The sequence below is a fragment of the Solanum tuberosum genome, unplaced genomic scaffold (genome assembly GCF_000226075.1).
Source record: "Solanum tuberosum cultivar DM 1-3 516 R44 unplaced genomic scaffold, SolTub_3.0 scf00225, whole genome shotgun sequence".
In the NCBI taxonomy this organism is placed as follows: domain Eukaryota; kingdom Viridiplantae; phylum Streptophyta; class Magnoliopsida; order Solanales; family Solanaceae; genus Solanum; species Solanum tuberosum.
This window is the reverse complement of record NW_006239149.1, coordinates 299,504-322,174: the sequence shown is the minus strand read 5'-3', so window position 1 is coordinate 322,174 and position 22,671 is coordinate 299,504. Positions and strand designations below refer to the sequence as shown.

Genomic DNA, 22,671 nt, shown 5'->3' with positions numbered 1-22,671 from the left:
TGTACTACTATCTAATTTAATAGGCTATATATATATATAAATGATTATTTCTTTTTTATAATAAATAAAAATAATTATAATTTTTTTAAAATTAATTAGTAACAAGTAATTAATTTATACTTTTAAATTTGTATATCTATAATTGATATCCTTTTAAGTATAGCATTTTACAAGATATTTATTATTATTATTATTATTAGTATTTATAATATTGAATAATTTTAACGAATCCCCGCACCCGTATCCATACTCGGATTCGCACCCCCGAATCTTAAAATTTAAATTTTGCCGAATCCGACTCTCGGATTCGCATCCGTCTCGGATACCCGCGCCCGAGTCCGAGCAACTTAGCCCCAAAGGCATACCCAAGTATGTGGTTGGGAGGACACCCACTTCACCTCCCAATATTGACTTCAAAATTTCCATGTTTGGTACTTCATTTACTGGATACAAGAAGCTTTTCCTCCAGTTGACATGTAGCCCAGACATAGCTTCAAAAATAACTAGAATCAGTCTCAATGTTGAAGCATGTCTTACTCGAGACAATCTCAGCAAAAGAAAATTCAGATTGTAAATAGATGTTATATGTGCCAGATGGAGTTGGAGAGTGTTAGGCATCTATTTTTGCACTGTGCAGTAGCAGCTGATATATGAAGTATGTTCCTATCAGTTTTTGGACTTCCCTGGATTATGCCAAATACCATTAAAGAAGCCTATGAGTGCTGGTAATGCCATCATGGAGGGATCAGTGTGTAGATGAAACCCATCAAAAAAACATGATGTATGGTGCCTGCTGCTATCTTTTGGTGCATCTGGAATGAAAGGAATCGTAAATTTTTATTATGGGATTTCAACTCCTAACCATAGGCATTTGGCCATGAAATATTTTTTACTTTTTTCCGGAGTTGAACTCCAGAAAACACGTGGCAACACCGAAAAGCTGTTCATTTTTTTCACTCCAATTAACTCACAAAAATTTGAACACAACTCCAATTTATATTCATGGCCAAACACAACTGAATTTCAAATATTATTTTTCACTTTGAAAACAAATACTACACTCACAATTTTCATGGACAACCACTTTAAATCCAACTGTTTGGTCAACTTATATAGCTGGTTAAGCCTGGCTTTGAACTTTTTTTGGATTATGTCTGTTCTTTAGTTATTCAGTAAGTTCTTGTATAGGAGCCGACACCTTCTTTTGCTGTAATTTTTTGCCTTGCATCTTCTTGACATCTTCTAATGAAATTTCCTTTACTCCATCAAAAAAAGAAAGTCTCACTGACCAACTTGGGTATCCAAGTTGGATTTGAAGTCAAGCACCTGTATTTGGTTTTGAAAAATATGTGCCTAGATATACCAGTATCTTAATTTCCCAAGGTTTTGAGTTTGGTGTTGAAACAGACATGGGCATAATTTGAACATGTTGTGGTTTTAGAACTTGATACCAAATGGTCCAGCAGCTGCCTGAGGTGTTTCCTTTTTTTTTTTTTGCTTAAGATGAGGTGACATTGCTGGGTTCAGCATTACGAATGTTAAACCTAACTTTTTTGTTATATTCAGGTAAAGATGCTGAAGATATTAAGGAAAGTATCCAAGTAGAGAGCAAACCTAAACTGGATGTCCGCCTCACTGACCTGAAACTTGTTCTGGGACCAGAACTGAGGATAGTTTATCCTCTGATCCTCAATTTTGCTGTCAGTGGAGAACTTGAGTTAAATGGTGTTGCTCATCCTAAGTCGATAAAGCCTAAAGGCATATTAATGTTTGAGAATGGAGATGTCAATCTTGTTGCAACACAGGTTAAGCTTTTGACTTCTTTTTGAATTCTTTTCTATCCTTGGAAAGTTCTGAAATTATTTTGTCTCTTTTTTAATTTGCTTTTTGTTCTTGGTTGGGTTCTTGGCTCCTTGTGGGAACTCTGAGATTTTATTTTCCCTTCACCTGATATCCTTATTGTCTTCAAGTTCAGGTGAGACTGAAGCGAGATCATCTAAACATAGCCAAATTTGAGCCTGATAATGGACTTGATCCAACGCTAGACTTGGCTTTGGTTGGATCAGAGTGGCAATTCAGGATACAAAGTCGTGCTAGCAAATGGCAGGATAAGTTAGTGGTAACATCAACCCGTTCTGTGGAGCAAGATGTCTTGTCACCTACTGAGGTTGTCACTTAGATTCCAATGTTTTCTTAATGCACAATCAGTTCAATAATTAAGCAGTTAAAATCTAGCAGACTTTTTATGTAAATTATTTAGAAATATATCTTATTGGATGCTGACAATCTTAAATTCTCAAGGTTAAAAGTACACAAGAGCATGCTTCCCACAAGAATGAGTTGAAAAAGGGGTAGTGGGGAGGGAAACACCAAAATTTTTCTAGTGGTATATTTTAATATTACTTTGGCATGCTTCACCGGTAGACTTTAAGGGGTCGTTTGGTAGAGTGTATAAAAATAATGTTAAATAGAGTGAATTAGTAATGCTTGCATAAGTAATGCTTGTATTAGTTATGCTTGCATTAGTTATACATACAATATTTTTTATGCATTGTTTGGTTTAGTGTATTAAAAAAAAATATGTGTTTGTATAAAAAAAATTATTTACAAAAGTATCCTCCATAATTATGGTTGAAAAGATGTAAAAGTGTTTTTGAGGGGTAATTGGGTCTTAACCATGCTAATGCATGTATTAAATTCCTTTGCATTACTAATACCTAGAAATCCATGGTATTAGTAATGCACTCCTCAATACACAATAGAGTGTATAACTAATGCTTGCATTTGTTATACATAGCATGAAAAAAGGTACCAAACAAGGTACTACTTTACACAAAGTTAATGCAAGCATTATTTTTGTTAATACACTCTACCAAACAACCCCTAAATTAATGAACATGCCAATATCCCTCCATTGAGCCATGATTTCTGTTTCCTGCATTGGAAATACTTTAGACTCTGGCATCCTTCCTATCGATGCTGGATAAACTGCGTGAATATGAATATCTATATATACAATTACAAATTTCAGTTTAAATGGCTCAAAAAATGTATTGATATATGGCTTAACCAACTTTGAAATGGTTCTGGCTGAATAGGCTGCTAGAGTTTTTGAGAGTCAGTTAGCTGAATCCATTTTAGAAGGTGATGGCCAGCTTGCCTTTAAGAAGCTTGCCACTGCAACGCTTGAAACTTTGATGCCAAGAATAGAGGGGAAAGGAGAGTTTGGACAGGCCAGATGGAGGCTAGTTTATGCACCGCAGATACCCAACTTGCTTTCTGTTGATCCCAGTGTTGATCCTCTAAAGTCACTGGCCAGCAATATTTCATTCGGTACAGAAGTTGAAGTCCAACTAGGGAAGCGCCTCCAGGTTTGAATGATTCTATTTTCTTTCCATTTCTTTGAGTTTGCCGGTCTTTAGATTCTTTGCTAGAACTTTTCATTAATGATTTTTAAAATCTAAGATAAATTACATTAGCTTGAGGGTTTTGGAAGATGGACACTATACATCAGGAGTAGAGTCCATTCGTCCAACTAAAGTGATTTTGAGGTGAAAGTAAATGAAACTATAGACGTCTGTTCTGGACATCATAAAAATACTGATTCCTTTGGTTCATTCCTTTTGGGCACAAAACAGAACCTTCAGTAGAACAAATGTGTCCCCTAATTGATGAGCTTATTACAGGACAGAGTAATAATTCACTGTTCATTAAATCTAGTCAAATTGGGTGAGGAAGATGAATTACGCTATATTTTTTGGATTTTATTTGGTAAGAAGGTTACCAAATGACTCGTGACCACAATGAAACTTTAGAATATATACCATCACATGTTTCTAGCTGTTCACATGGCAAAAGCAGCACTCCCAGTAGTTTTAGGACTATCTATGAAAGATGTCATACTCCTAATACTTAAGCTGAAAGACAATGGGAATCTGAATAGCTAATTCATCTTTCAGTTCTAGTATTTCCTTGTTGAATCACTTGAACTTATTGTTGAGATGATATGGACATATCTATAGAGTATGTTTGTAATATCTTCGTCACTCTTACCTATCAAATATATATGTTTATATCTATTTATGTATACATACACATTTTTTTTTTGAAATAGCTATATATACATACACATATATATGGGTTTTGCTACCCTACTACATGAAAGTGGTAGGTTAGCATTGTACCCATTTCTTAATTTCCTAAAATATCCCTAACAACTCAGTAAAAATTAATTGAAACAGGGACCTTTTAGTCTTTCACCTGAAAATTTCAATTTCCCAAGAATGCTAGCAAAGGTCTGAATGTTAGAACACTTCTTTGACAGGATAGATATTGTTTTTCCTCCCGTTCACTCTTAGCCCAGATACAACTTCAAACACTACTAGCAAGACTCTAATGTAGCAGACTTGTTCCACTCTAGGTTCACAAAATAAAATAGTGTCATTTGCATATAGCAAGTGGCAAATCTCCAGATCCCCTCTCCCACCTCATCTTATGTTGAAGCCGCTCAGCTAGTTTTTTTGTAGTGCTATCCTTATCATACTACTAAGACCTTCCATAGCTAAAATGAACAGGAAAGGGGATAGAGTGTCCCCTTGTCTGAGTGAAAAAAACCAGTAGGTTCTCCATTTACCAGAATGGAGAACCTAACAGTTTTGATACAAAAGTATATCCATTTCAACCATTTGTCCCTAAAACCCATCTGTTTGAGAGTGTTTAGAAGATAGCCCCAAATCCCAATTAACATGATCATAGGCTTTTTCAATGTCCAATTTGCACATCAGGACAGCCACTTCCCCTCTAGATCTTGAGTATATGCATTCACTTGCAATTAAAGTTGCATCCATAGTCTATCTCCCTTTTGTAAAAGACATTTTTTTTTAACCACACCGTCCATTACTCTCTTCATTCTTTCTGTTAGAACTTTGGCAATTATCTAGTACACCCCAGAGATCAGACTAATAGGCCTAAGTCTCTTAACTCTACTGCTTCGGCCTTATTTGGATTAAGGGCCACAAAGGTGGCATTAAGACTCCTTTCAAACACATGGTGTTCATAGAAATATTGCAATGTTCCCATGATGTCCTCCTTGACCAGATTCCAAAATGTCTGAAAAAAGTTCAGTATGAAGTCATTTGGGCCTGGAGCCTTATCAACTGCACAAGACTTGATGCTCTTCCACACTTCCTCTTCCTCTGACCAGATTCCAAAATGTTTGAAAAAAGTTCAGTATGAAGCCATTTAGGCCTGGAGCCTTATCAACTGCACAAGACTTGATGCTCTTCCACACTTCCTCTTCCTCAAAACTCCTTTGTAACCACTCCTGATCTTTTGTAGAGATCACTCTTATTCCTTGGAGATTAAGATCACAGGTCTCCATCCTTTTGTTTCCTTGTCTGGTAGAAACTTTGAATTGCGTTTTTAATTGCAGGCATTTTAGTGATGGATTGTCCTTCTACTTCCAATGCATCTATGGAGTTGTACCTTTTATGCGCATCTGCCAAATTGTGGAAGACCTTGGTGTTCTTGTCCCCATTCTTCAACCATTGAACTTTTGACCTTTGTCTCCAGGCAATTTCCTCCTTTATTGCTATTTCTTCAAATTCCATAGCTAAGTGAAATTTCTGGACTAACTCATCATCGGTGAGGCTGTTGTTCTCCTGTATTGCTTCCTAAGATTTCAACTGTTGTAGGATCACTTCTTTTTTCTGTTTCCAGTCTCCCTTGTTACTTCTTAAGGAGTTTCAATTTGTTTGCTAGAATGAAGGCTTGTCTGCCCCTGTTAGGGAAGGCCAACCACCATGCCTTGACCTTCTCTTTGAATCCTTCTACCTCTAGCTACCAATTTTCAAATTTGAAGTAGTCTTCTTGTAATTCCAGTCTCCACATGTTTTTGTTTTTTTTGAAACTGGTAATGTTGTATTCCTCAGCATTAAGGTATGTGGAGACCTCCAAAAAGGTAGTAACAAGCTAAAACAAGAGACTAATTACAGTAATCCTAAAAGATCTACTAATTGTTCAGCATTTTCTATACAATGTTCTTTACACCAAAAAGTAGTAAGTTGCAATGCAGCTCCCTTTGATTTTCTGAATGTTGTTGAATCTATCTTCAAAGTTTCTTCCATTCCTCTCCCTCCAGATAGTGTGGGATTATTCTCCACCACTTCTTCTGTGTCTTGCTTCCCCCTCTCCTAATCCAGCAACTTAACAAGTCTGCTGTGTGCTCTGGCACTGACCATTTTGTCTCTGTTAAACTGAGGAACATAGTCCAAAGCTGAGATGTGACTTTACAATGGAGGAGCAGGTGATTATTTGTCTCTCTAGCGTCACTACATAACATGCATCTGGACACAATTGGCAATCCCTTTTTCTTCAGGATCTCATGAGTGAGGCAAGCTTTCCTGATTACTAACCAAGCAAAGCACTTGACTTTTGTAGGAGCCATACTTTCCCATACATGCTTCCAAGGACCTATTTTGTTCTCAGGCATCCAGGATACCTCTTTCCTATAAATTCTACCTACAGAGAACTTGCCATCCTTATCATGTTTCCATCTAAAAGTGTCATCCTCTACAGTAGTGCCTTTGAACCATCAATCATCTGCAATAGCTCCCCAAACCTGCCTACTTCCCAGTCATTAAGATGCCTCCTGAAGAAGAAGTTCCATCCCTGCGGGGACCAGCTATTAGCCACTGTAGAAGAACAGGATTATGATTTGATCCAATTCTAGGTAACAAAGACTGTTTGACCAGTAGGAAAGAGTCCTCCTAGTCAGTGGAGTACTATAATCTGTCAATCCTGGAGGCACTTTTATGATCCCCCCCCCCCCTCCTCCAAGTGTATGGTCCTCCAAATAAAGGAGGATCAACTAGCTCCAGGTCATTAATAGTCTCAGAGAATTCAGACACTGCTCCTGAGAGTCTATGGTAGTTTGCCCTTGCTGCTGCAAATCTAGTGACATTGAAGGGGCCCTCACAATTGTTTCTGCTAGCCTCCAGTTCACTCCACAACTCTTTTCTGATCACCCTATTACAACTTGCATATACAGCACTCATAAACCATGTAATATCCTGACAAACACCTGTGAACTTACATGATATCATCTGTCCAGCAGAGTCCATCATGAGTGTAGTTGCTTTTCTTCAATGGCCAAAACTGTGTAATGACATCCAATTACGCTCAAATCCAATTCCACGTTATCCTTCGAAACGGACCCCAAGTGAAGTAATGCAGTCCATATCTCTCTCCTTTATCCTTCCTTACCTTGGAAAAAACATAGTTCAAAGAATCATCTTCCATTCAGAGCAAATACTATTGCTGGACTGTGAAGTAGATACAACAGGGAGAAACGTTCTACACAGTCACAACCCATTTCAGTGTTTGCTTAATGCTCATCGCCTCTCATTTTAATGGGTGACATTCGACCCTTAATTCTCAGTCCATAAAATTTAATGAATAACAGAAAAAGGATGATTATTGAATATCAAACCTACGATATTATGCCAGAGTTGACTGGCAAATAGACTTGTCATGGGAGATCGTGAATATGCTCAATTTTGTCAAGAAAGATGAAAATTTGGAAGAGAATTTTGGTGTGATTTGTTTTCTGTGAAGTGCAGTTGTGTAAGCCCTAGCATAACCTGTCTTGGAAAAACTACAAGTTCTTTTTTCCATTGAGAGAATAATCTTATACTCAACCTTCAAAAAGATGCAATTGAGAAAACCCTGTCCCTGTCCATGCCCTTATCTTTGTTTCTTAGAAATATTTTACCATAGCCAAAACCATACCATGTCTTGTACTGTATTTTTAAACATAGTACTACATCATCTTTATTAAAAGAAAAACAAGCATATTATACTTCATAGAGAGAGAAAAAATGTGTCAAAGTGGTTAGATTCCATATCGTTAGATAGGTCAAATAGGTGTTCGTAGCCCTGCCCCTTTTCACCTGCTTGCATAATTTGGTGGGTTATGTTCTTGTACACTTATCAAGAAAAATTCGCTATGCGTATTCAGTAAACCTCCTATTGTGTCCTTTACTGGTACTATGAAGCTAGTAAAAGTGAAAAATTATGGTTACTCATAATATAACATCTCAGCACTGTGATAAGGTACGTAACAATCAATCCAGATGCACTTCCCTGTAATGGGTCTAGCTCCTTCTTACTCCGCATCACCCTCCTGCTGATTTCTTCTCCACACCATTACCTTCTTCTGGCTTTGTCTCCAGCATCAAAAGAACTACTGCCAAGTCACCACCTCCAGCCATGTCGTCATGGACTACTACTGGACATCTTTTGCTTTATTCATGTCTAGTAGCCACCTCCTAAAATTTGAACCTGCATATAAGATTCCACAACCTTAACCTCCCTGCCCGGCACTGATCACCTCTTTTCAGATCTACAAAATGGGAGCATGAGTTCAGGGGCGGGAAGTTAAGGGAGAGGAGGGCATTAGCAGGGGGTTATTGCAATTTGGGCACTCAAGTACTAAGAGATGGTCTAGGAAACTGGCATAGGAGGAGCTTATGCAGGGTAGATGTTGCGACAAAGCAAGACATGGTTGCACCAAGGTTAGGGTAAATGGTGCTTGAAAAGGAGAGAGAAAAGCTTCAGGAAGGGATATTAGTGTTGGGAGTGGCACCTACAAGTGGGTATCCACTGTGGTTACTTCATTGGGTGTAGAGTGGTGGCCCAGAGGAGATCAGAGAAATCAACGGAGCTTGAAAGTGGAGCCCATGGTGACTTGGGAGATGGTACATCATAACCGTTCAATAATTTGTCATTAGAAGTATGTGTCGTAGATATATACTCCCTATGTCCCAGTTTACATGACTTGCTTTCCTTTAGTCAGTCCCAAAAAGAATGACGCATTTCTATATTAAGTAACAATCTAACTTATGGGGTGTCAGCTTGGAGAACAATAAGAAATTTGTGGCCTGATCTAAGTAGAAACAGAGTCTACAAGGTGGGAAATGGGACAAAAATCCTATTCTGGAAAGAGAATTGGAATGGAAATGAGGCACTGATGGTCTTATTTCCTGACCTATTCTCCTTGTGTACCAATCCAGAAGAAACAGTGGCTGAGGTATGGCCTATTCATGGATGGAATATTGTGTTTAGAAGGCATTTAAATGACTGGGAGATTGCGAGAGTGGCTGAGCTATTACATGTTCTCAATGGTTTCAATGGGTTATCAACAGAAAAAGATTCTATCATATGGAAGCACTCTAGAGATGGAAGCCTTTTTGTTAATAAGCTATATATTAAGGCGGTGAAGGAGCATCCAGGTGGTAAGCTTGGCCCCTGGAAGCAGATTTGGAGGAACAAGGTGTCAACCAAGGTAAAGTGTTTCTCCTGGTTGGTTGCCAGAAGAGCATGCTCCACTCATGAGAAATTGAAAAGGAGGGTTTTCTATATTGCCTCTTGGTGCTCTCTCTGTAATGAGACTGAGGAAACCAACAACCATTTGTTCCTCCATTGCAAAGTGACAACACAATTGTGGAACCTTTTTTTGGGACTAACACATACATAATGGATTATGCCTGAGCATACAGCAGATCTACTTAGTTGCTGGATCAGCAGAGGGGGGAGAAAATCTAAGAAAAAGTGGTGGAGTATAATACCATCATGCATTTGGTGGTGTATTTGGAAAGAAAGAAATAGCAGATGCTATGATAACAAAGCTAATTCAATAGAGAAAGTCAAATGGAACTGCTTGACTACTTTTTATTTTTGGTGTAAAGAGGTAGGGTTAGAAGAAGCTGCACAAATTTTGGATTTTATAGGCACTTTGTAATCTATTAGCCTTTTGTTTTTTCTCTTGTTGGAAACCAATTTTTTAGAGGTCTCCAGCATATCCTTAATGCTGATGAATACAACATTATCTTTATCAAAAAAAAATATATATATTATTTTACCCTTAATGAAATGATTTATGGCCACACAAATATCTATCACTTATTTTAAACCACAAATTTCAAAAGTCTTTCTTTCTTTCTTAAACTCTGTGCCAAGTCAAATTAACTCATATAAAATGGGACGGAGGGAGTAATAGTTAGAGGCACGGGGTACTGTTAACATGCACAATAGTTTGGTGCAGTATCCAGGCATTCCTGCGGATGATGTATCAGAAAATTGCCGGGCCAATGTCATTTCCAGTTGAATTAAACCGCCTAGTAAATGTTAGTGTTTGTTTTACAGAGTAGCGACAAAGGAACAGAGAACAGTATAGCTCATTGCTAGACACGATTTATCTGCAACCTTCTATTTAGTCATACTGCAGTTTTATGTTTGATTATTTCTTGCCCATTTATCAGTAACCAAAGGCTTTTCATCTCTGTTTTCCAGGCCTCTGTCGTAAGGCAGATGAAGGACTCTGAGATGGCGATGCAATGGACCTTGATATATCAGCTGACAAGCCGGCTCCGGGTGCTTTTACAGTCTACTCCATCCAAACGTCTTCTATTCGAATATTCAACAACATCACAAGACTAACTAAGGTTTTCGACAGTGTACATATTTTATTCTTTCTATAGGAGCCTAGGTGTCTAGAACAACCCCCCCGCCCCCAAAACCATCCTCTACCTGTCAGCCACCAGAGAACTAGGAAAGGAGACCTCATTGCTGCACCTGGATGGTGTTAATTAGTTGTAAATTCCATTATTCTTTGCACAAAAAGAAGGAATAAATGAGCATGTTTATAGGTTATTATTACTCTTGGTTCAAATATATGCAAGATTACTGTCATCTGCTTGTTCTTCACTAGGTATTTTTCGTTGAAGGACGTAAACAGCTGCATCTCTTTACTGATCCCTAAGCAACTTTTCCTTGTTCAATTTTCTGGTGAGGGCAGAACTTTTGGGTTCAAGAAAAGTAATTGCACCCAAGACAATAACCCCCACCCCTCCTCTTCTGTTTTTGCTGTCACTATGAATGAGAACAATTCCCCTGTTTGAATTCAACAGTCATTGAAACCGACATGAATGCTTCATGTAAACTTTAGTATAAATTTTGAAGCATCCATAAAATTAGAATATCCTTCAAATTAAGCTTGTACGTATGCTGATATAATTTGGGCTTGCTAACTATTTTAATATGCAAAGTGATTGAAATTTGAAATCTAGACTAAATTCACATATAAATATTACTAGTATGTATGGAATCAGATGATGTTCAGTTACATTCCACTTAATTGAAATACTTACTGGCATGATTGGCATACAAAAGTAGGAGCACGTCTGACTTGACTAACTGGAAGTTGCTTATGAAAGAGCATTTTAAGCATAAAAATTAATTTTATGAATAAACAGTAAAAGGTTGAGATGTATAATAATGCAAATTTTATTTTAAAATGCTCTTGGAGATATTTATTAGAAAATATCCTTATAAGAAGAATGACCAACAATTGAAGTTGAATTGAGGGGCAATGAAAAGTATTTTCAAGATCACAAGATATTAGGGATAAATTAGTGAACTTTTCACAATTTTGGTTATAAGCACTTTTGGCGTCTCGCTTAGCGCATAAATGAAGTACTTGTGAATTGATTTAACTAGCTTGTAAACTTATCCAAAACACCTAATTGTGTGTTTCATGATATGCATACATAGTAAACTCAAAAGTAATTTAGATTGTGCACCATATCAACCACCATCCCAAACTACCAGCTCTCGGCTGAGTTGCAAGAGCAACTTCTAATTTATTATGAGCTCAAACGATGGATTCAATAAGTTCTTGCTAGTTACCACGTCCGTTTAATAGAAACATTAAACCCTTCCCCTAAAAGTTTTTAGTCTATGTGCTACATTTGTTTTGCTGAAACAAATAGCAGGAGTGGCTTTGCCAAAGCGCAGACTGAAGAAAAGTGTATTCAAGCACACAAGCAGTTCATTTTTTTTCAAAATATATTGTCATTTCAGAGAAACATAATGATTACATAGAATAGGTCTTCCCAACCAAACTGCTACTGCATTCTACAGAAAAATCAAGCCTGGAGATGATCTATTGTCAAGCAAAGAGACCCTAAAAGAATTTGTAGTAATCACTGCACCAAAAATTGCAATGTTGTCTCACAAACGTATAGCAGCTGCATTGGCATTTGACACAAGGATCATGTCAAAATTGCTTAGCACACGTCTGGTTGCAAGTTCGAGCTCAGCTTGATACTATTTTCCTTATCAAATAAAAAAGAAATGCAATGTTGTTTCTCATTTGCTAACCACATTTGGATCTCTGACTCCTTGCTATCTGGAGACAAAATGTTAATCCTAACCACACCTTGAAATGCAATCACCAAAACCTCCACGGATCCTTGTACGGAGGGACATAGCTTTCCGTAGGAGGAAGAAGTCGGAAAGATGCCACTGTCTTTTCTAAGGAGGGTCCCATCTGCATAATAAAGACTATGTAATGAATTTCGCAGCATAGCATAAATATTGGAGGGGGGTGGAAAAGAAAAAGGTGAAAGGAGTTTTCTAAGATGGGATTTTAGTTGTTGCATATAGCAAAACCTTGTCATGCCAAAAGTGTGCACCTAAAAAGATGAAATGTAGAATTTTAATTCAGAAGTCAGAATCTATTGCCTTCTCTTTGCCTGTGTGTTAACAAACAGACTTTGAGCCTAACACATCCCCAAATGTTAGCTCACGAGGGGAGAAATGTCCAAGACTATATATAAGGAGACCACAACTCATTCATTCAACCAATGGGAGATTGACACTCCCTCACACACCCAGGACCGGACAACTCGAGCATGTATAATATAACACAGGGGTCCAACATTGAGAAACACCAACAAGGATCGAAAGGTTTGACATAGATACTATGTTAAGAAATGGAATTTGGAACTAACTCAACCCCAAAAGCTAACTCACGAGGGGAGGACTATGTAAGACTAAATAATGAGACCACAACCCATTCCTCAACAAATGTGGAACTTGACAGTGTGAACATATGTGCTTTTTTTAGTCAGGTCAAGAAAACATAATCTTATGAACAGGGACCCTTGGCGCAATGGTTAAAGTTGTTTCCGTGTAACACAGGCATTACAAGATTTGCGTCTTGCATAAATACAAGGTAAGGCTAGGTATAATAGACTCAATGTGGTTTGGCCCTTGCCCAGACCCCGCGCATATTGGGAGTTTAGTGCACTGAATTGCTGTCTTTATGATAGAATCTTATGCCTCCATGTAAAAAAAAAAAAACTTATGCATCCATGTTGTTTAAAAGAAACAATAAATTGATCCCGTAAAACAAGAAGGCTTCAGTGATGTAGATCATCACAAAAAGAAATGTCTTTCATTGAATCTTATAAGGGAACGTACAAACAATATCTATAGATTGCACTGTGCCCTTGATGACTCAAACTTTGTGGTCTAATCACCAGCTGAACTTCTTATATTTCTTCAGCATTTTCAATGAAATACAGAAAGGAGCAAATCTTTCATCTGCTTCAACGGTCAGGTTCATGTATGGCTACTTGTAATGCTATCAAGTATGTAAGGGTGATGTTGGAGTACTGTACAACTAAGTAATATAGCCATTATGTGATATTATAAGTTCTTGATAAATTTCTAAAGGAAAATCACAAGATAGAACCACTTACTTTTTCCCATTGCTTGCCAAGAGTGGAAGCGCTAAGAGTGTACAAATAACCTGAAATGACAAGCATTCTCCAATAAGCTAACCAGCAAACCTACTAAAATGTATTTCAATATAAGCTTGTCAGTTGTCAGGTTACTATGTCAATATATGAATATGCTGATGCGCCCCCAGAACATGGTTCAAGTGGCAAAGGTTGAGAGACTTGTGACATAGGTCAAGGTTCGATCCCTGCATCATCCGAACTAAGCCCAGTATTTAAGTGGAGAAGGGTAGAGGAGCTGACCCATTATCGCAAGTTTTGAAGACTTCAATTGGTTCTAAGGGTTGGGCCCAGACCGATTTCTCAGTCATCAAGAAAAAATGATGATGCAATTACTAAGACGCATCTTCTAATTACTATGTCAATATCTTATGTAGGAATATGCTGATGCAATTACTAAAGCACATCACTTTGGTTAAAGGTACAACATACCTTGAATTTATTACATACATTTATATTTCTGAACTATTCAAAGAAGACTTATTAGCTTTATCAATTGTTTATTAGATAAAGTAAATATAGAAAACAGTTTTAAGACCAGAATGACAATATATTCTTAATTTTTTTAATTCAAGATATAAGATATGCACCTCATAAATTCATGTGTGTGCAGAAATATGTACACCCAAAAGATTGGTCATTGTCCTTAATATGTTTTTACATAGGATTCTTTTATTCTTGGCCAAAGACCAAAAATCTGTAAACATTAAAGCAAGAATAGTCTGTATAATGCAATGAGGTCATAACTACCCTCATACCAACCCAACAATATATGCTTGAGGAATAATGATCAGTCATGTCCAAGAAACCAGATCAAACCAGAAAATAAACACCTTTCTATGCCACCTTTTAAAACCCTTCTTGACTGTCAACTGAAAATCTTAAAGGGTTGTTTGGTTACAAAGAAAAGTGATTACAATCCCAGGATAAAATCTGGAATTAATTTATCCCGCATTTGGTAGAACTTCTAATTCCAGGATTGTTTATACCACAATTGTGGTATTATTTATACTCCACTCTATGTGGGATAACATCCCCAAATCAGTAACAATCCCAGGATAAAATAACAAAAGGACACATTTGCCTATCTCCAAAACTGTTCTCCCAAAGTCTGTTAAGAAAACCAAGATTAAAATTGGAAATAAAAGTTTATCCAAGTTGATATAGTTCATACCAAACAATAACAACAACATACTAGTGAAATACCACAAAGTGAGGTCTGGAGAGGGTAGAGTGTACGCAGACCTTACCCCTACCTCGTGGAGGTAGAGAGGTTGTTTTCGGAATACCCTCAGCTCAAGTGAAGCAAAACAAAGTAGTAATGTAAAGGAAAAACGGCAGTGAAGAAAACATGGCAACTAATAAAACTCAAGACACTGAAAATGTAAAATGAAAGAGAGGCATTAACAGTAAGCTAGATACAGTTGAATGAATAATTCCAATTCCTCCATTCGCCAAAGAACAGCCCCCCAAATAGCCGAGCATTCAAAAATAGAGTGTAGTTGCAAGATGCCAGCAGCCACACAACAGAAAAAGAAAAAGAAAAACCTTATATAGCATTGTTTTAGAATTGCAATTACTCAAGCTAATCATCAAGGGTATCGCAATCATCTGCATCTGAAGATTGAGACAAGCATCCTTTTGCTTCTTGTATCCTGTTTTCCCCTGTATCGTCATCTGAAGTATCAGAAACAACTATGGGAGAGAATTTGGAACCAAGCAGATGATCTTGGTTGTCCAGCCGATTCTTTATCCTACACAAAACCTGGGCAGCTTCGGCCTTAGCTGACAGAGCTTCCTTGACCCTAATGTCGGCATTAAACCTGGCCATAACGGCGGCATTATGGATAGACTCAGAAGCAATGGTAGCAGCGGCAACCAACTGTTTAGACAAATGGGGGTTGGTTTCAATGGTGTTATTAGCATGATTGGGAGTAACATAGAAGAAAGTGAAATTAGGGTTAGAACAACGAGGGCACACATAACCAGGGGAGGAGGAAGCAACATCAGGGACGCAAGAGAGGTGTGAGATAGAGGGGCATTTTAAGCATAGAAAACGGAGGTGAGGAGGAGGAGGTTTGTGGAGGAAGACATCGAAACAGATGGGACAGAAGGAACCGGGGTGGGTGTCCAGTACACAGGCGGTGCAAAGATGGCGGGGGAGACCTCTGTAGGGGAGAAGATGGAGGGTAAAGGGGCGAGTGGCGGCACAAACCGCACATTGGTGGACGGAAACACCATGAGATGGCTGCTTCTCCTCCTGGTGCAGCATCAGCACATCTATCCCTAGGGCCTATAGGGATCTCACATTTATTTATACTGATAGATTTAGGAAACTTGTTGAGATTCTAAGTATCCAACCCCCTCCTTTGCTCTCTTATGTTCTCTGCATGCATTCATGACTGATTGAAATAGATACATATTTCCGTTTTTACTTGGAAATTCTGAAATATCGCACAAATTTGTTCCTATTATCTGCACCAACCACTTCTCTTCTCTCTACCTATCTTGTCCCCTATTGTAGATTCTATCAATAAAAGTATATTCACTAGGAATCCCGTCATTATTTAATCCTCATATTATAATCCCAGTATAACTTGCTTACAAACCAAACCAAAAGGAAATAGATTTTTAGTACCCATTGTTCCCTTTTATGTGACACTCTTTTTTATATTCTCTTTTTAGTATGTTTCAAGAAGAATGACACTTTTATATATTTAGAAACAACTTAACTTTTAACTTCTTAGTTTACCCTTAATAACATGATTTAATGGCCATAAAAATGCCATGGAATGTATAAGACCACAAGTTCAAAAGTATGTCTTTCTTTCTTTCATAAACTCCACCTAGTCAAATAGGTTTACATGAAATAAAACGGAGGGAGTACTCAAAATCATGAGTAATAAGTCAGCACATAAGATGAACTTTTCCACCTGAAGAATGCTAAGTTAATGAAACAATTATTTCATAAATATTGCATTAACTAGCTAAAGGAGAAACTAGCAAGTTTATGGTAATAAACACCACAGTTACATCCCAAAAGGGAAAAGTACCTCCTATTAACAAAATACACTTCTATTTTCACCAAAAGATTATGCGTGCGAAAAGTAAAATAAGATAATCACTAACTAAAAGTCAATTTTACCATCTCGTTCAGCTGTTGAAGCAACATAGTGGCGGAAAAGATTCGGTTCTTGAGCCTGCATATTACAACATGAAATATGAGAATCATAGAAAGTCATTCAGGATATAGATTTTTTTAAATTAAAGAGGAAACTTACTGCTGCTTTCGTTGGTGATTTCCGAACAAGGTAGTCATAGTACCAATAGGACTCACCATCAATCTAATTTGTTATATAAAAAGAGAACAGCTGACTGAGTGCATGTCGAACACAAAGTGGGCCCAAGAACTCATAAATAATAATTCATGAAAATGTATAACACAGTTACACATAAGTGAAAAGATACTCACTACAGAAGCATGTGCATCAAGAAGTGAACTTTCTGCCAATCGCTGTGTTGAGGTTACACGCTGTAGAAACATATGAAAATGTTACCTCACACAGATATCATGTTGGATTTATCTTGAAAATCATGCAAAAGAAAAGGATAAAGAATGGGCTGTGCACTTCAGGAAGTTTTATAAGGCAGTCGGTGGAAGAATATATGCAATGATCCAACCAATGTGCCATCTGCATAAGAGTTTATGTAACCGAATCTCTCACAAGAAATTTTGGGATACATGAACAACTTAATTGGTTTCGCTAGGTTGATCAGTTCAAAATTGCTACTCCCTCCCGTCCCAATTTATATGAGTTAGTTTGACTTGGCACGGAGTTTAAGAAAGAAAGAAATACTTTTGAAACATGTGGTCTAAAATAAGTGATAGATGTTTGTGTGGCTATAAATCATTTCATTAAGGGTAAAATGGGCATTTTAAAGTTAAATTGTTACGAACTATAGAAATGTGTCACTCTTTCTAGGACCAACTAAAAAGGAAAGTGAGTCATATAAATTGGGACAGAGGGAGTATCATTTATTCTCAAACCGAACAATCTGTAAGTTACACATTGTATTGGCAAAGAAGAAGAAGAAGCTGAAAATCTGATGAACTAGTAAAGCATATTCTAACAAACAGCTGGGGGTTGATATGCAAACCAAAAACCACATCATATACTGCTAGACTCAATTATGTATTTGCTGCCTCTAGAGACACAGAGTCAAATTTGGAGAAGGAATATACAGTAAATTACCAAAGCAGATTTATCCGACAAAACAGAATCAGCAACATCCTTTGCACTCCATGTACTTTTCTCCTTTGACTTCAAGAACTGTGAGTTGGGAGGACCTATCTGAACAAACATATTGCATTAAGTCTCAAAGAAAGAACGGAAACATGGTCAAAATTAGCAAGAATCAATTCAGGAGCAGACCAATTACCGAAACAGAAATGATGAGATTATCAATGATGTCAACTCGTTCAGACACAATGCGAAGGCGTGCATCAGCTGCATGATATGTCAACACATGAAAAAAAATCATTAAATCAAAAATAAAAAGCATATTTTTAAAGGTTGTGACTCAAGTGTTGTTTTTCCTTTTTTGGGATAACTGAAGTATGTATAAGTAGACTATAATAGGGCAACGGTGCTCAGAGACACTTGCCGCGCGGTTGGGACTTTTACCTAGTTCAGTGACTTCCCTAACATCCAACCAGAATACCAAATAATTATAGTATATTTTTAGTATCTCCTTCTTTGAAACGGGAGAGAAGATACACCGACTTACGTGATAGTGGCGCAGCTGATGAATAACGCTCCGATTTTCTGGTTTCCACCCTTCAAATAGATAAAAGAGTGAGGTTCCTACAATTAAGGATGCAGTGCATGAAAATAGAGGTTTTTCTTTCATATGGTGAAAACTACATGGACAATTCATTTGCATAGTACTAAATAAAACTGTTAGAATAGAATAGGTAAACACAATCCTACACAAAATAGGAATAGTTTATAGTCTCCTATTTGGTAAGGAATTGTATTATATAGTGTCTATAAATAGGGTTCTCTATATAATAATTAGAACAACAATTCAATAATATTTTTCCCATATATTTCTCACATGGTATCAGAGCATTGGTGAGAAATTTACCCAAAAATAATAATAATAAAAAAAAAGGGTCAGAATCCGGTGACTGTCAACGGCTAGTTTGCATTGTTGTCTTGTTTTACAAGTGTTGTGCGAAAACCCACACCACCACAAGGTGCGGAACACACAGGCGAGCAAACCCCAGTGGGCTCCTTTGAGATTCACCGTGTCACGCGCCCTCACGCGCCGCCGGCAGTTCCAGCTTCGCGTCACCATGTGCGTCACGCGCCGGCGCGTGCAACACTTTCCAGCCAATTTTTTCGACCAATTTTTTTTTTCATTGAGGTCGCCTCTCCATTCCGAGGCAGATTGTATATCTATTTTCTTATTCCGACTAGTTTCGGGCAGTCAAACCTAATTTCCGGCGACTGCACCTTTTTTTTTTCAGATTCCGACCATCCTTGTCTTTCTTTTTTTTCCCTCTCTCTAAATTCATAATATGTCTTTAGGGATTGATTATTTTTGGCTCCAAGAATATAGGTAGTTCAAGTGCTATGATCACTTCAGAGCCATTAATGGGAAGCTCAAATTATTTAGCTTGGGCTTCCTCGGTTGAGTTATGGTGCAAGGGGCAAGGCGTTCAAGATCACTTAACCAACAATACTTGTGTGGTAGATGAAAAGGCAAAGGCTAGTGAGACAGATAATAAAGTCAAAGCACAATGGGAGAAGGTTGATGCTCAATTATATAGTCTCATATGGCGATCTATCGATTCCAAGTTGATGCCCTTGTTTCGCTCATCCCAAACACGTTATTCAGTTTGGGAAAAGGCTCGTGTTTTATATACTAATGATATATCTCGATTCTGTGATATGATATCTAGAATGACTAGCTTAAAGAAACAAGAATCTGATATGTCTACTTACTTGGGTCAGGTACAAGCAGTCATGGAGAGAATTTGACACGTTGATGCCAATCACTACAAATGTGGGCAAACAACAAGAACACAGACAAACGTTGTTTCTAATTCTTACACTTGCTGGACTTTCTACTGACCATGATTCAGTGCGTGATCAGATTTTAGCTAGTCCTACTATTCCTACCGTTGATGAATTATTCTCTCGTCTACTTCGTCTTGCCGCGCCTCTCAGCCACAAAGTAGTTTCATCACCAACCATTGACTCATCTGCTCTCGCATATCAACCATAGAAAAACGAGCATATCAATCTATGGAGAATCGACGAGGAGGAGGTCGTCTTGGAAAACCTCGATCCAAGTGTAGTTATTGTCACAAGTCTGGACACACTCGTGACATATGTCATAATTTGCATGGTCCACCACCCAGTTATGATCCTGCTACTCTAAAGGAATATAATAAGTTCCTTCGTAATTGTGCAAGTAAGCATACATCTTCACAAGAAGCATTTGTTGCTCCACCTGATCGACCATCCCATAATGCTCATATTGCTCAATCAGAATATGATGAGTTCCTTCAATATTGAGCAAGTAAGCAAACGTCTCCACAAGTAGCTTCGGTGTTCAACATGATGTTGTTGTTGCGGGTAATTCCTTTGCTTGTGTTTCACAGTCTAATACTCATGGATCATGGGTCATGGACTCGGGCGCTGTTTCTGGTAACAAATCACTTCTGTTAGATATTGTTTATTCACAATCTCTTCCTGCTATTACTTTGGCCAATGAGATACAAACAAAACCAAAAGGGGTTGGAAAAGCCACACCCCTATCTTCTGTCACTCTAGACTCTGTTCTTTATGTCCCTGGTTCTCCTTTTAATTTGGCATCTGTTAGTCGTTTGACACGTGCCCTACATTGTGGCATAACCTTTTTTGATGTTTTTTTCTCATGCAGGACCGCAGTACGAGACAGACGATTGGCACAGGACATGAATCACAAGGCCTTTACTATCTTACCTCTTCAAATTCTTTCACAGCATGCTCTGTTACAGATCCTCCATCCCTCATTCACAAACGTTTGGGACATCCGAGTCTATCTAAACTGCAACAGATGGTGCCTAGTTTATCTAGTTTATCCAAATTAGATTGTGAGTCGTGTCAACTTGGGAAACACATTCGTGCCACATTTCCACGTGGTACTGAGGGTCGTTCAGAGTCTATTTTTTCATTAGTTCATTATGATGTTTGGGGTCCTAGTAGAGTCAGTTCCACCTTAGGATTTCGTTATTTTGTTAGTTTCATTGATGATTATTCAAGATGTACTTGGGTTTTCTTAATGAAAGATCGTTCTGAGTTATTTTTCTATATTCAAAAGTTTCTTTATTGAAATAAAAAATCAGTTTGGTGTTTCTATTCGTACTTTTCGTAGTGATAATGCCTTAGAATACTTATCATCCCAGTTTCACTAGTTTATGTCTGACCAAGGAATTATTCACCAATCATCTTGTCCATACACTCCTCAGCAAAATGGTGTAGCGGAAAGAAAGAATAGGCTTCTCATTGAGACTGCTCGCACTCTCTTCATTGAATCCCACGTTCCGCTGCGTTTTTGGGGGGATGCAGTGCTTTCAACTTGTTATTTAATTAATAGAATGCCCTCATCTTCTATTCAGAATCAGGTTCCACATTCAATACTATATCCTCAGTCACATCTCAATTCTATCCCTCCTCGTGTATTTGGGAGCACATGCTTTGTTCATAACTTAGCCCCAGGAAAAGATAAATTAGCCCCTCATGCTCTTAAATGTGTCTTTCTTGGTTACTCTCGAGTTCAAAAAGGGTATCGTTGCTATTCACATGATCTCCGCCGATATCTTATGTCTGCCGATGTAACATTCTTTGAATCTCAACCTTACTACACATCTTCTGATCATCCTGATATCTCTGAGGTCTTACCCATACCTCAGGTCTTGCTTGTACCGACTTTTGAGGGACCTACAGTATCTTCTCCATCTCCAGTTGTTGTGCCACCACTCCGAACTTACCATCGGCGTCCATGTCCAGCAATAGTCTAAAATGGTTCATGTCATGCGCCGAACCCAATGCGGCCTTGCCTCCTGCTAGTCAATCGATTGCACTTCAAAAAGGTATACGACCTACTCGAAATACTAATCCACATTATACTTTCTTGAGCTATCATCGTTTATCTTCACCCCATTATGCCTTTGTATCATCTTTGTCCTCTATTTCCATCCCTAAGACTACAGGAGAAGCACTTTCTCATTCTGGATAGAGGCAGGCTATGATTGATGAGATGTCTGTTTTACATTCGAGTGGTACTTGGGAGCTTGTCTCCCTTCCAACTGGTAAGTCTACCGTTGGTTGTCGTTGGGTTTATGCGGTCAAAATTGGTCTAGATGGTCAAGTCAATCGACTTAAGGCTCGCCTTGTTGCTAAAGGGTATACTCAGATATTTGGGCTTAGATTATAGTGACACTTTCGCTCCTGTGGCCAAAATAGAATCAGTCCGTCTTTTTCTATCTATGGTTGTCGTTCGTCATTGGCCTCTTCATCAGTTGGACATTAAGAATGCTTTTCTGCATGGTGATCTTGAGGAAGAAGTCTATATGGAGCAACCACCTGGTTTTGTTGCTCAAGGGGAGTCTAGTAGCCTTGTATTTCGATTGTGTCAGTCACTCTATGGTCTGAAACAGTCTCCTCGAGCTTGGTTTGGAAAGTTCAGCACAGTAATTCAGGAGTTTGGCATGACTCGTAGTGGCGCTGATCACTCTGTGTTTTATCGGCATTCAGAACCAAATCTATGTATATATTTGATTGTTTACGTTAATGATATCGTAATCACCGATAATGATCAAGTTGGTATTGCTAATTTGAAGCAGTGTCTTTTTCAGCATTTCCAAACTAAAGACCTCAGCAGACTGAAGTATTTTCTTGGTATTGAGGTTGCTCAGTCTAGATCAGGTATTGTTATTTCTCAACGCAAGTATGCTTTAGACATTCTTGAGGAG

General features: G+C 38.0%; 2 protein-coding genes across 3 annotated transcripts in view; one reads left to right on the top strand and one right to left on the bottom strand.

Annotated features, from left to right (window-relative positions):
- Positions 1-10,753, top strand: part of LOC102582430 (uncharacterized) — a 55,607-nt gene extending 44,854 nt beyond the window's left edge. The window contains exons 21-24 of the mRNA XM_006356557.2: positions 1,567-1,805; positions 1,976-2,167; positions 3,099-3,371; positions 10,351-10,753. Coding sequence (XP_006356619.1) covers positions 1,567-1,805; positions 1,976-2,167; positions 3,099-3,371; positions 10,351-10,497 — 851 coding nt within the window. The 3' untranslated portion in view covers positions 10,498-10,753. The remainder of the gene's footprint in view (positions 1-1,566; positions 1,806-1,975; positions 2,168-3,098; positions 3,372-10,350) is intronic.
- Positions 10,754-11,869: 1,116 nt separating this feature from the next.
- LOC102582106 (psbP domain-containing protein 5, chloroplastic) overlaps positions 11,870-22,671 on the bottom strand; it is a 15,329-nt gene continuing 4,527 nt past the window's right edge. The window contains exons 4-11 of one of the 2 annotated variants that reach the window (XM_015313001.1): positions 18,432-18,481; positions 18,077-18,151; positions 17,897-17,991; positions 17,116-17,175; positions 16,925-16,987; positions 16,789-16,843; positions 13,605-13,654; positions 11,870-12,388 (exon numbers count right to left, since the gene is read on the bottom strand). In XM_015313001.1, the coding sequence (XP_015168487.1) occupies positions 12,290-12,388; positions 13,605-13,654; positions 16,789-16,843; positions 16,925-16,987; positions 17,116-17,175; positions 17,897-17,991; positions 18,077-18,151; positions 18,432-18,481 (547 nt within the window). In that variant the 3' untranslated portion in view covers positions 11,870-12,289. Of the gene's footprint in view, positions 12,389-13,604; positions 13,655-16,788; positions 16,844-16,924; positions 16,988-17,115; positions 17,176-17,896; positions 17,996-18,076; positions 18,152-18,431; positions 18,482-22,671 lie in introns of both variants that reach the window. The other variant, XM_006356556.2, reaches the window with a different exon arrangement.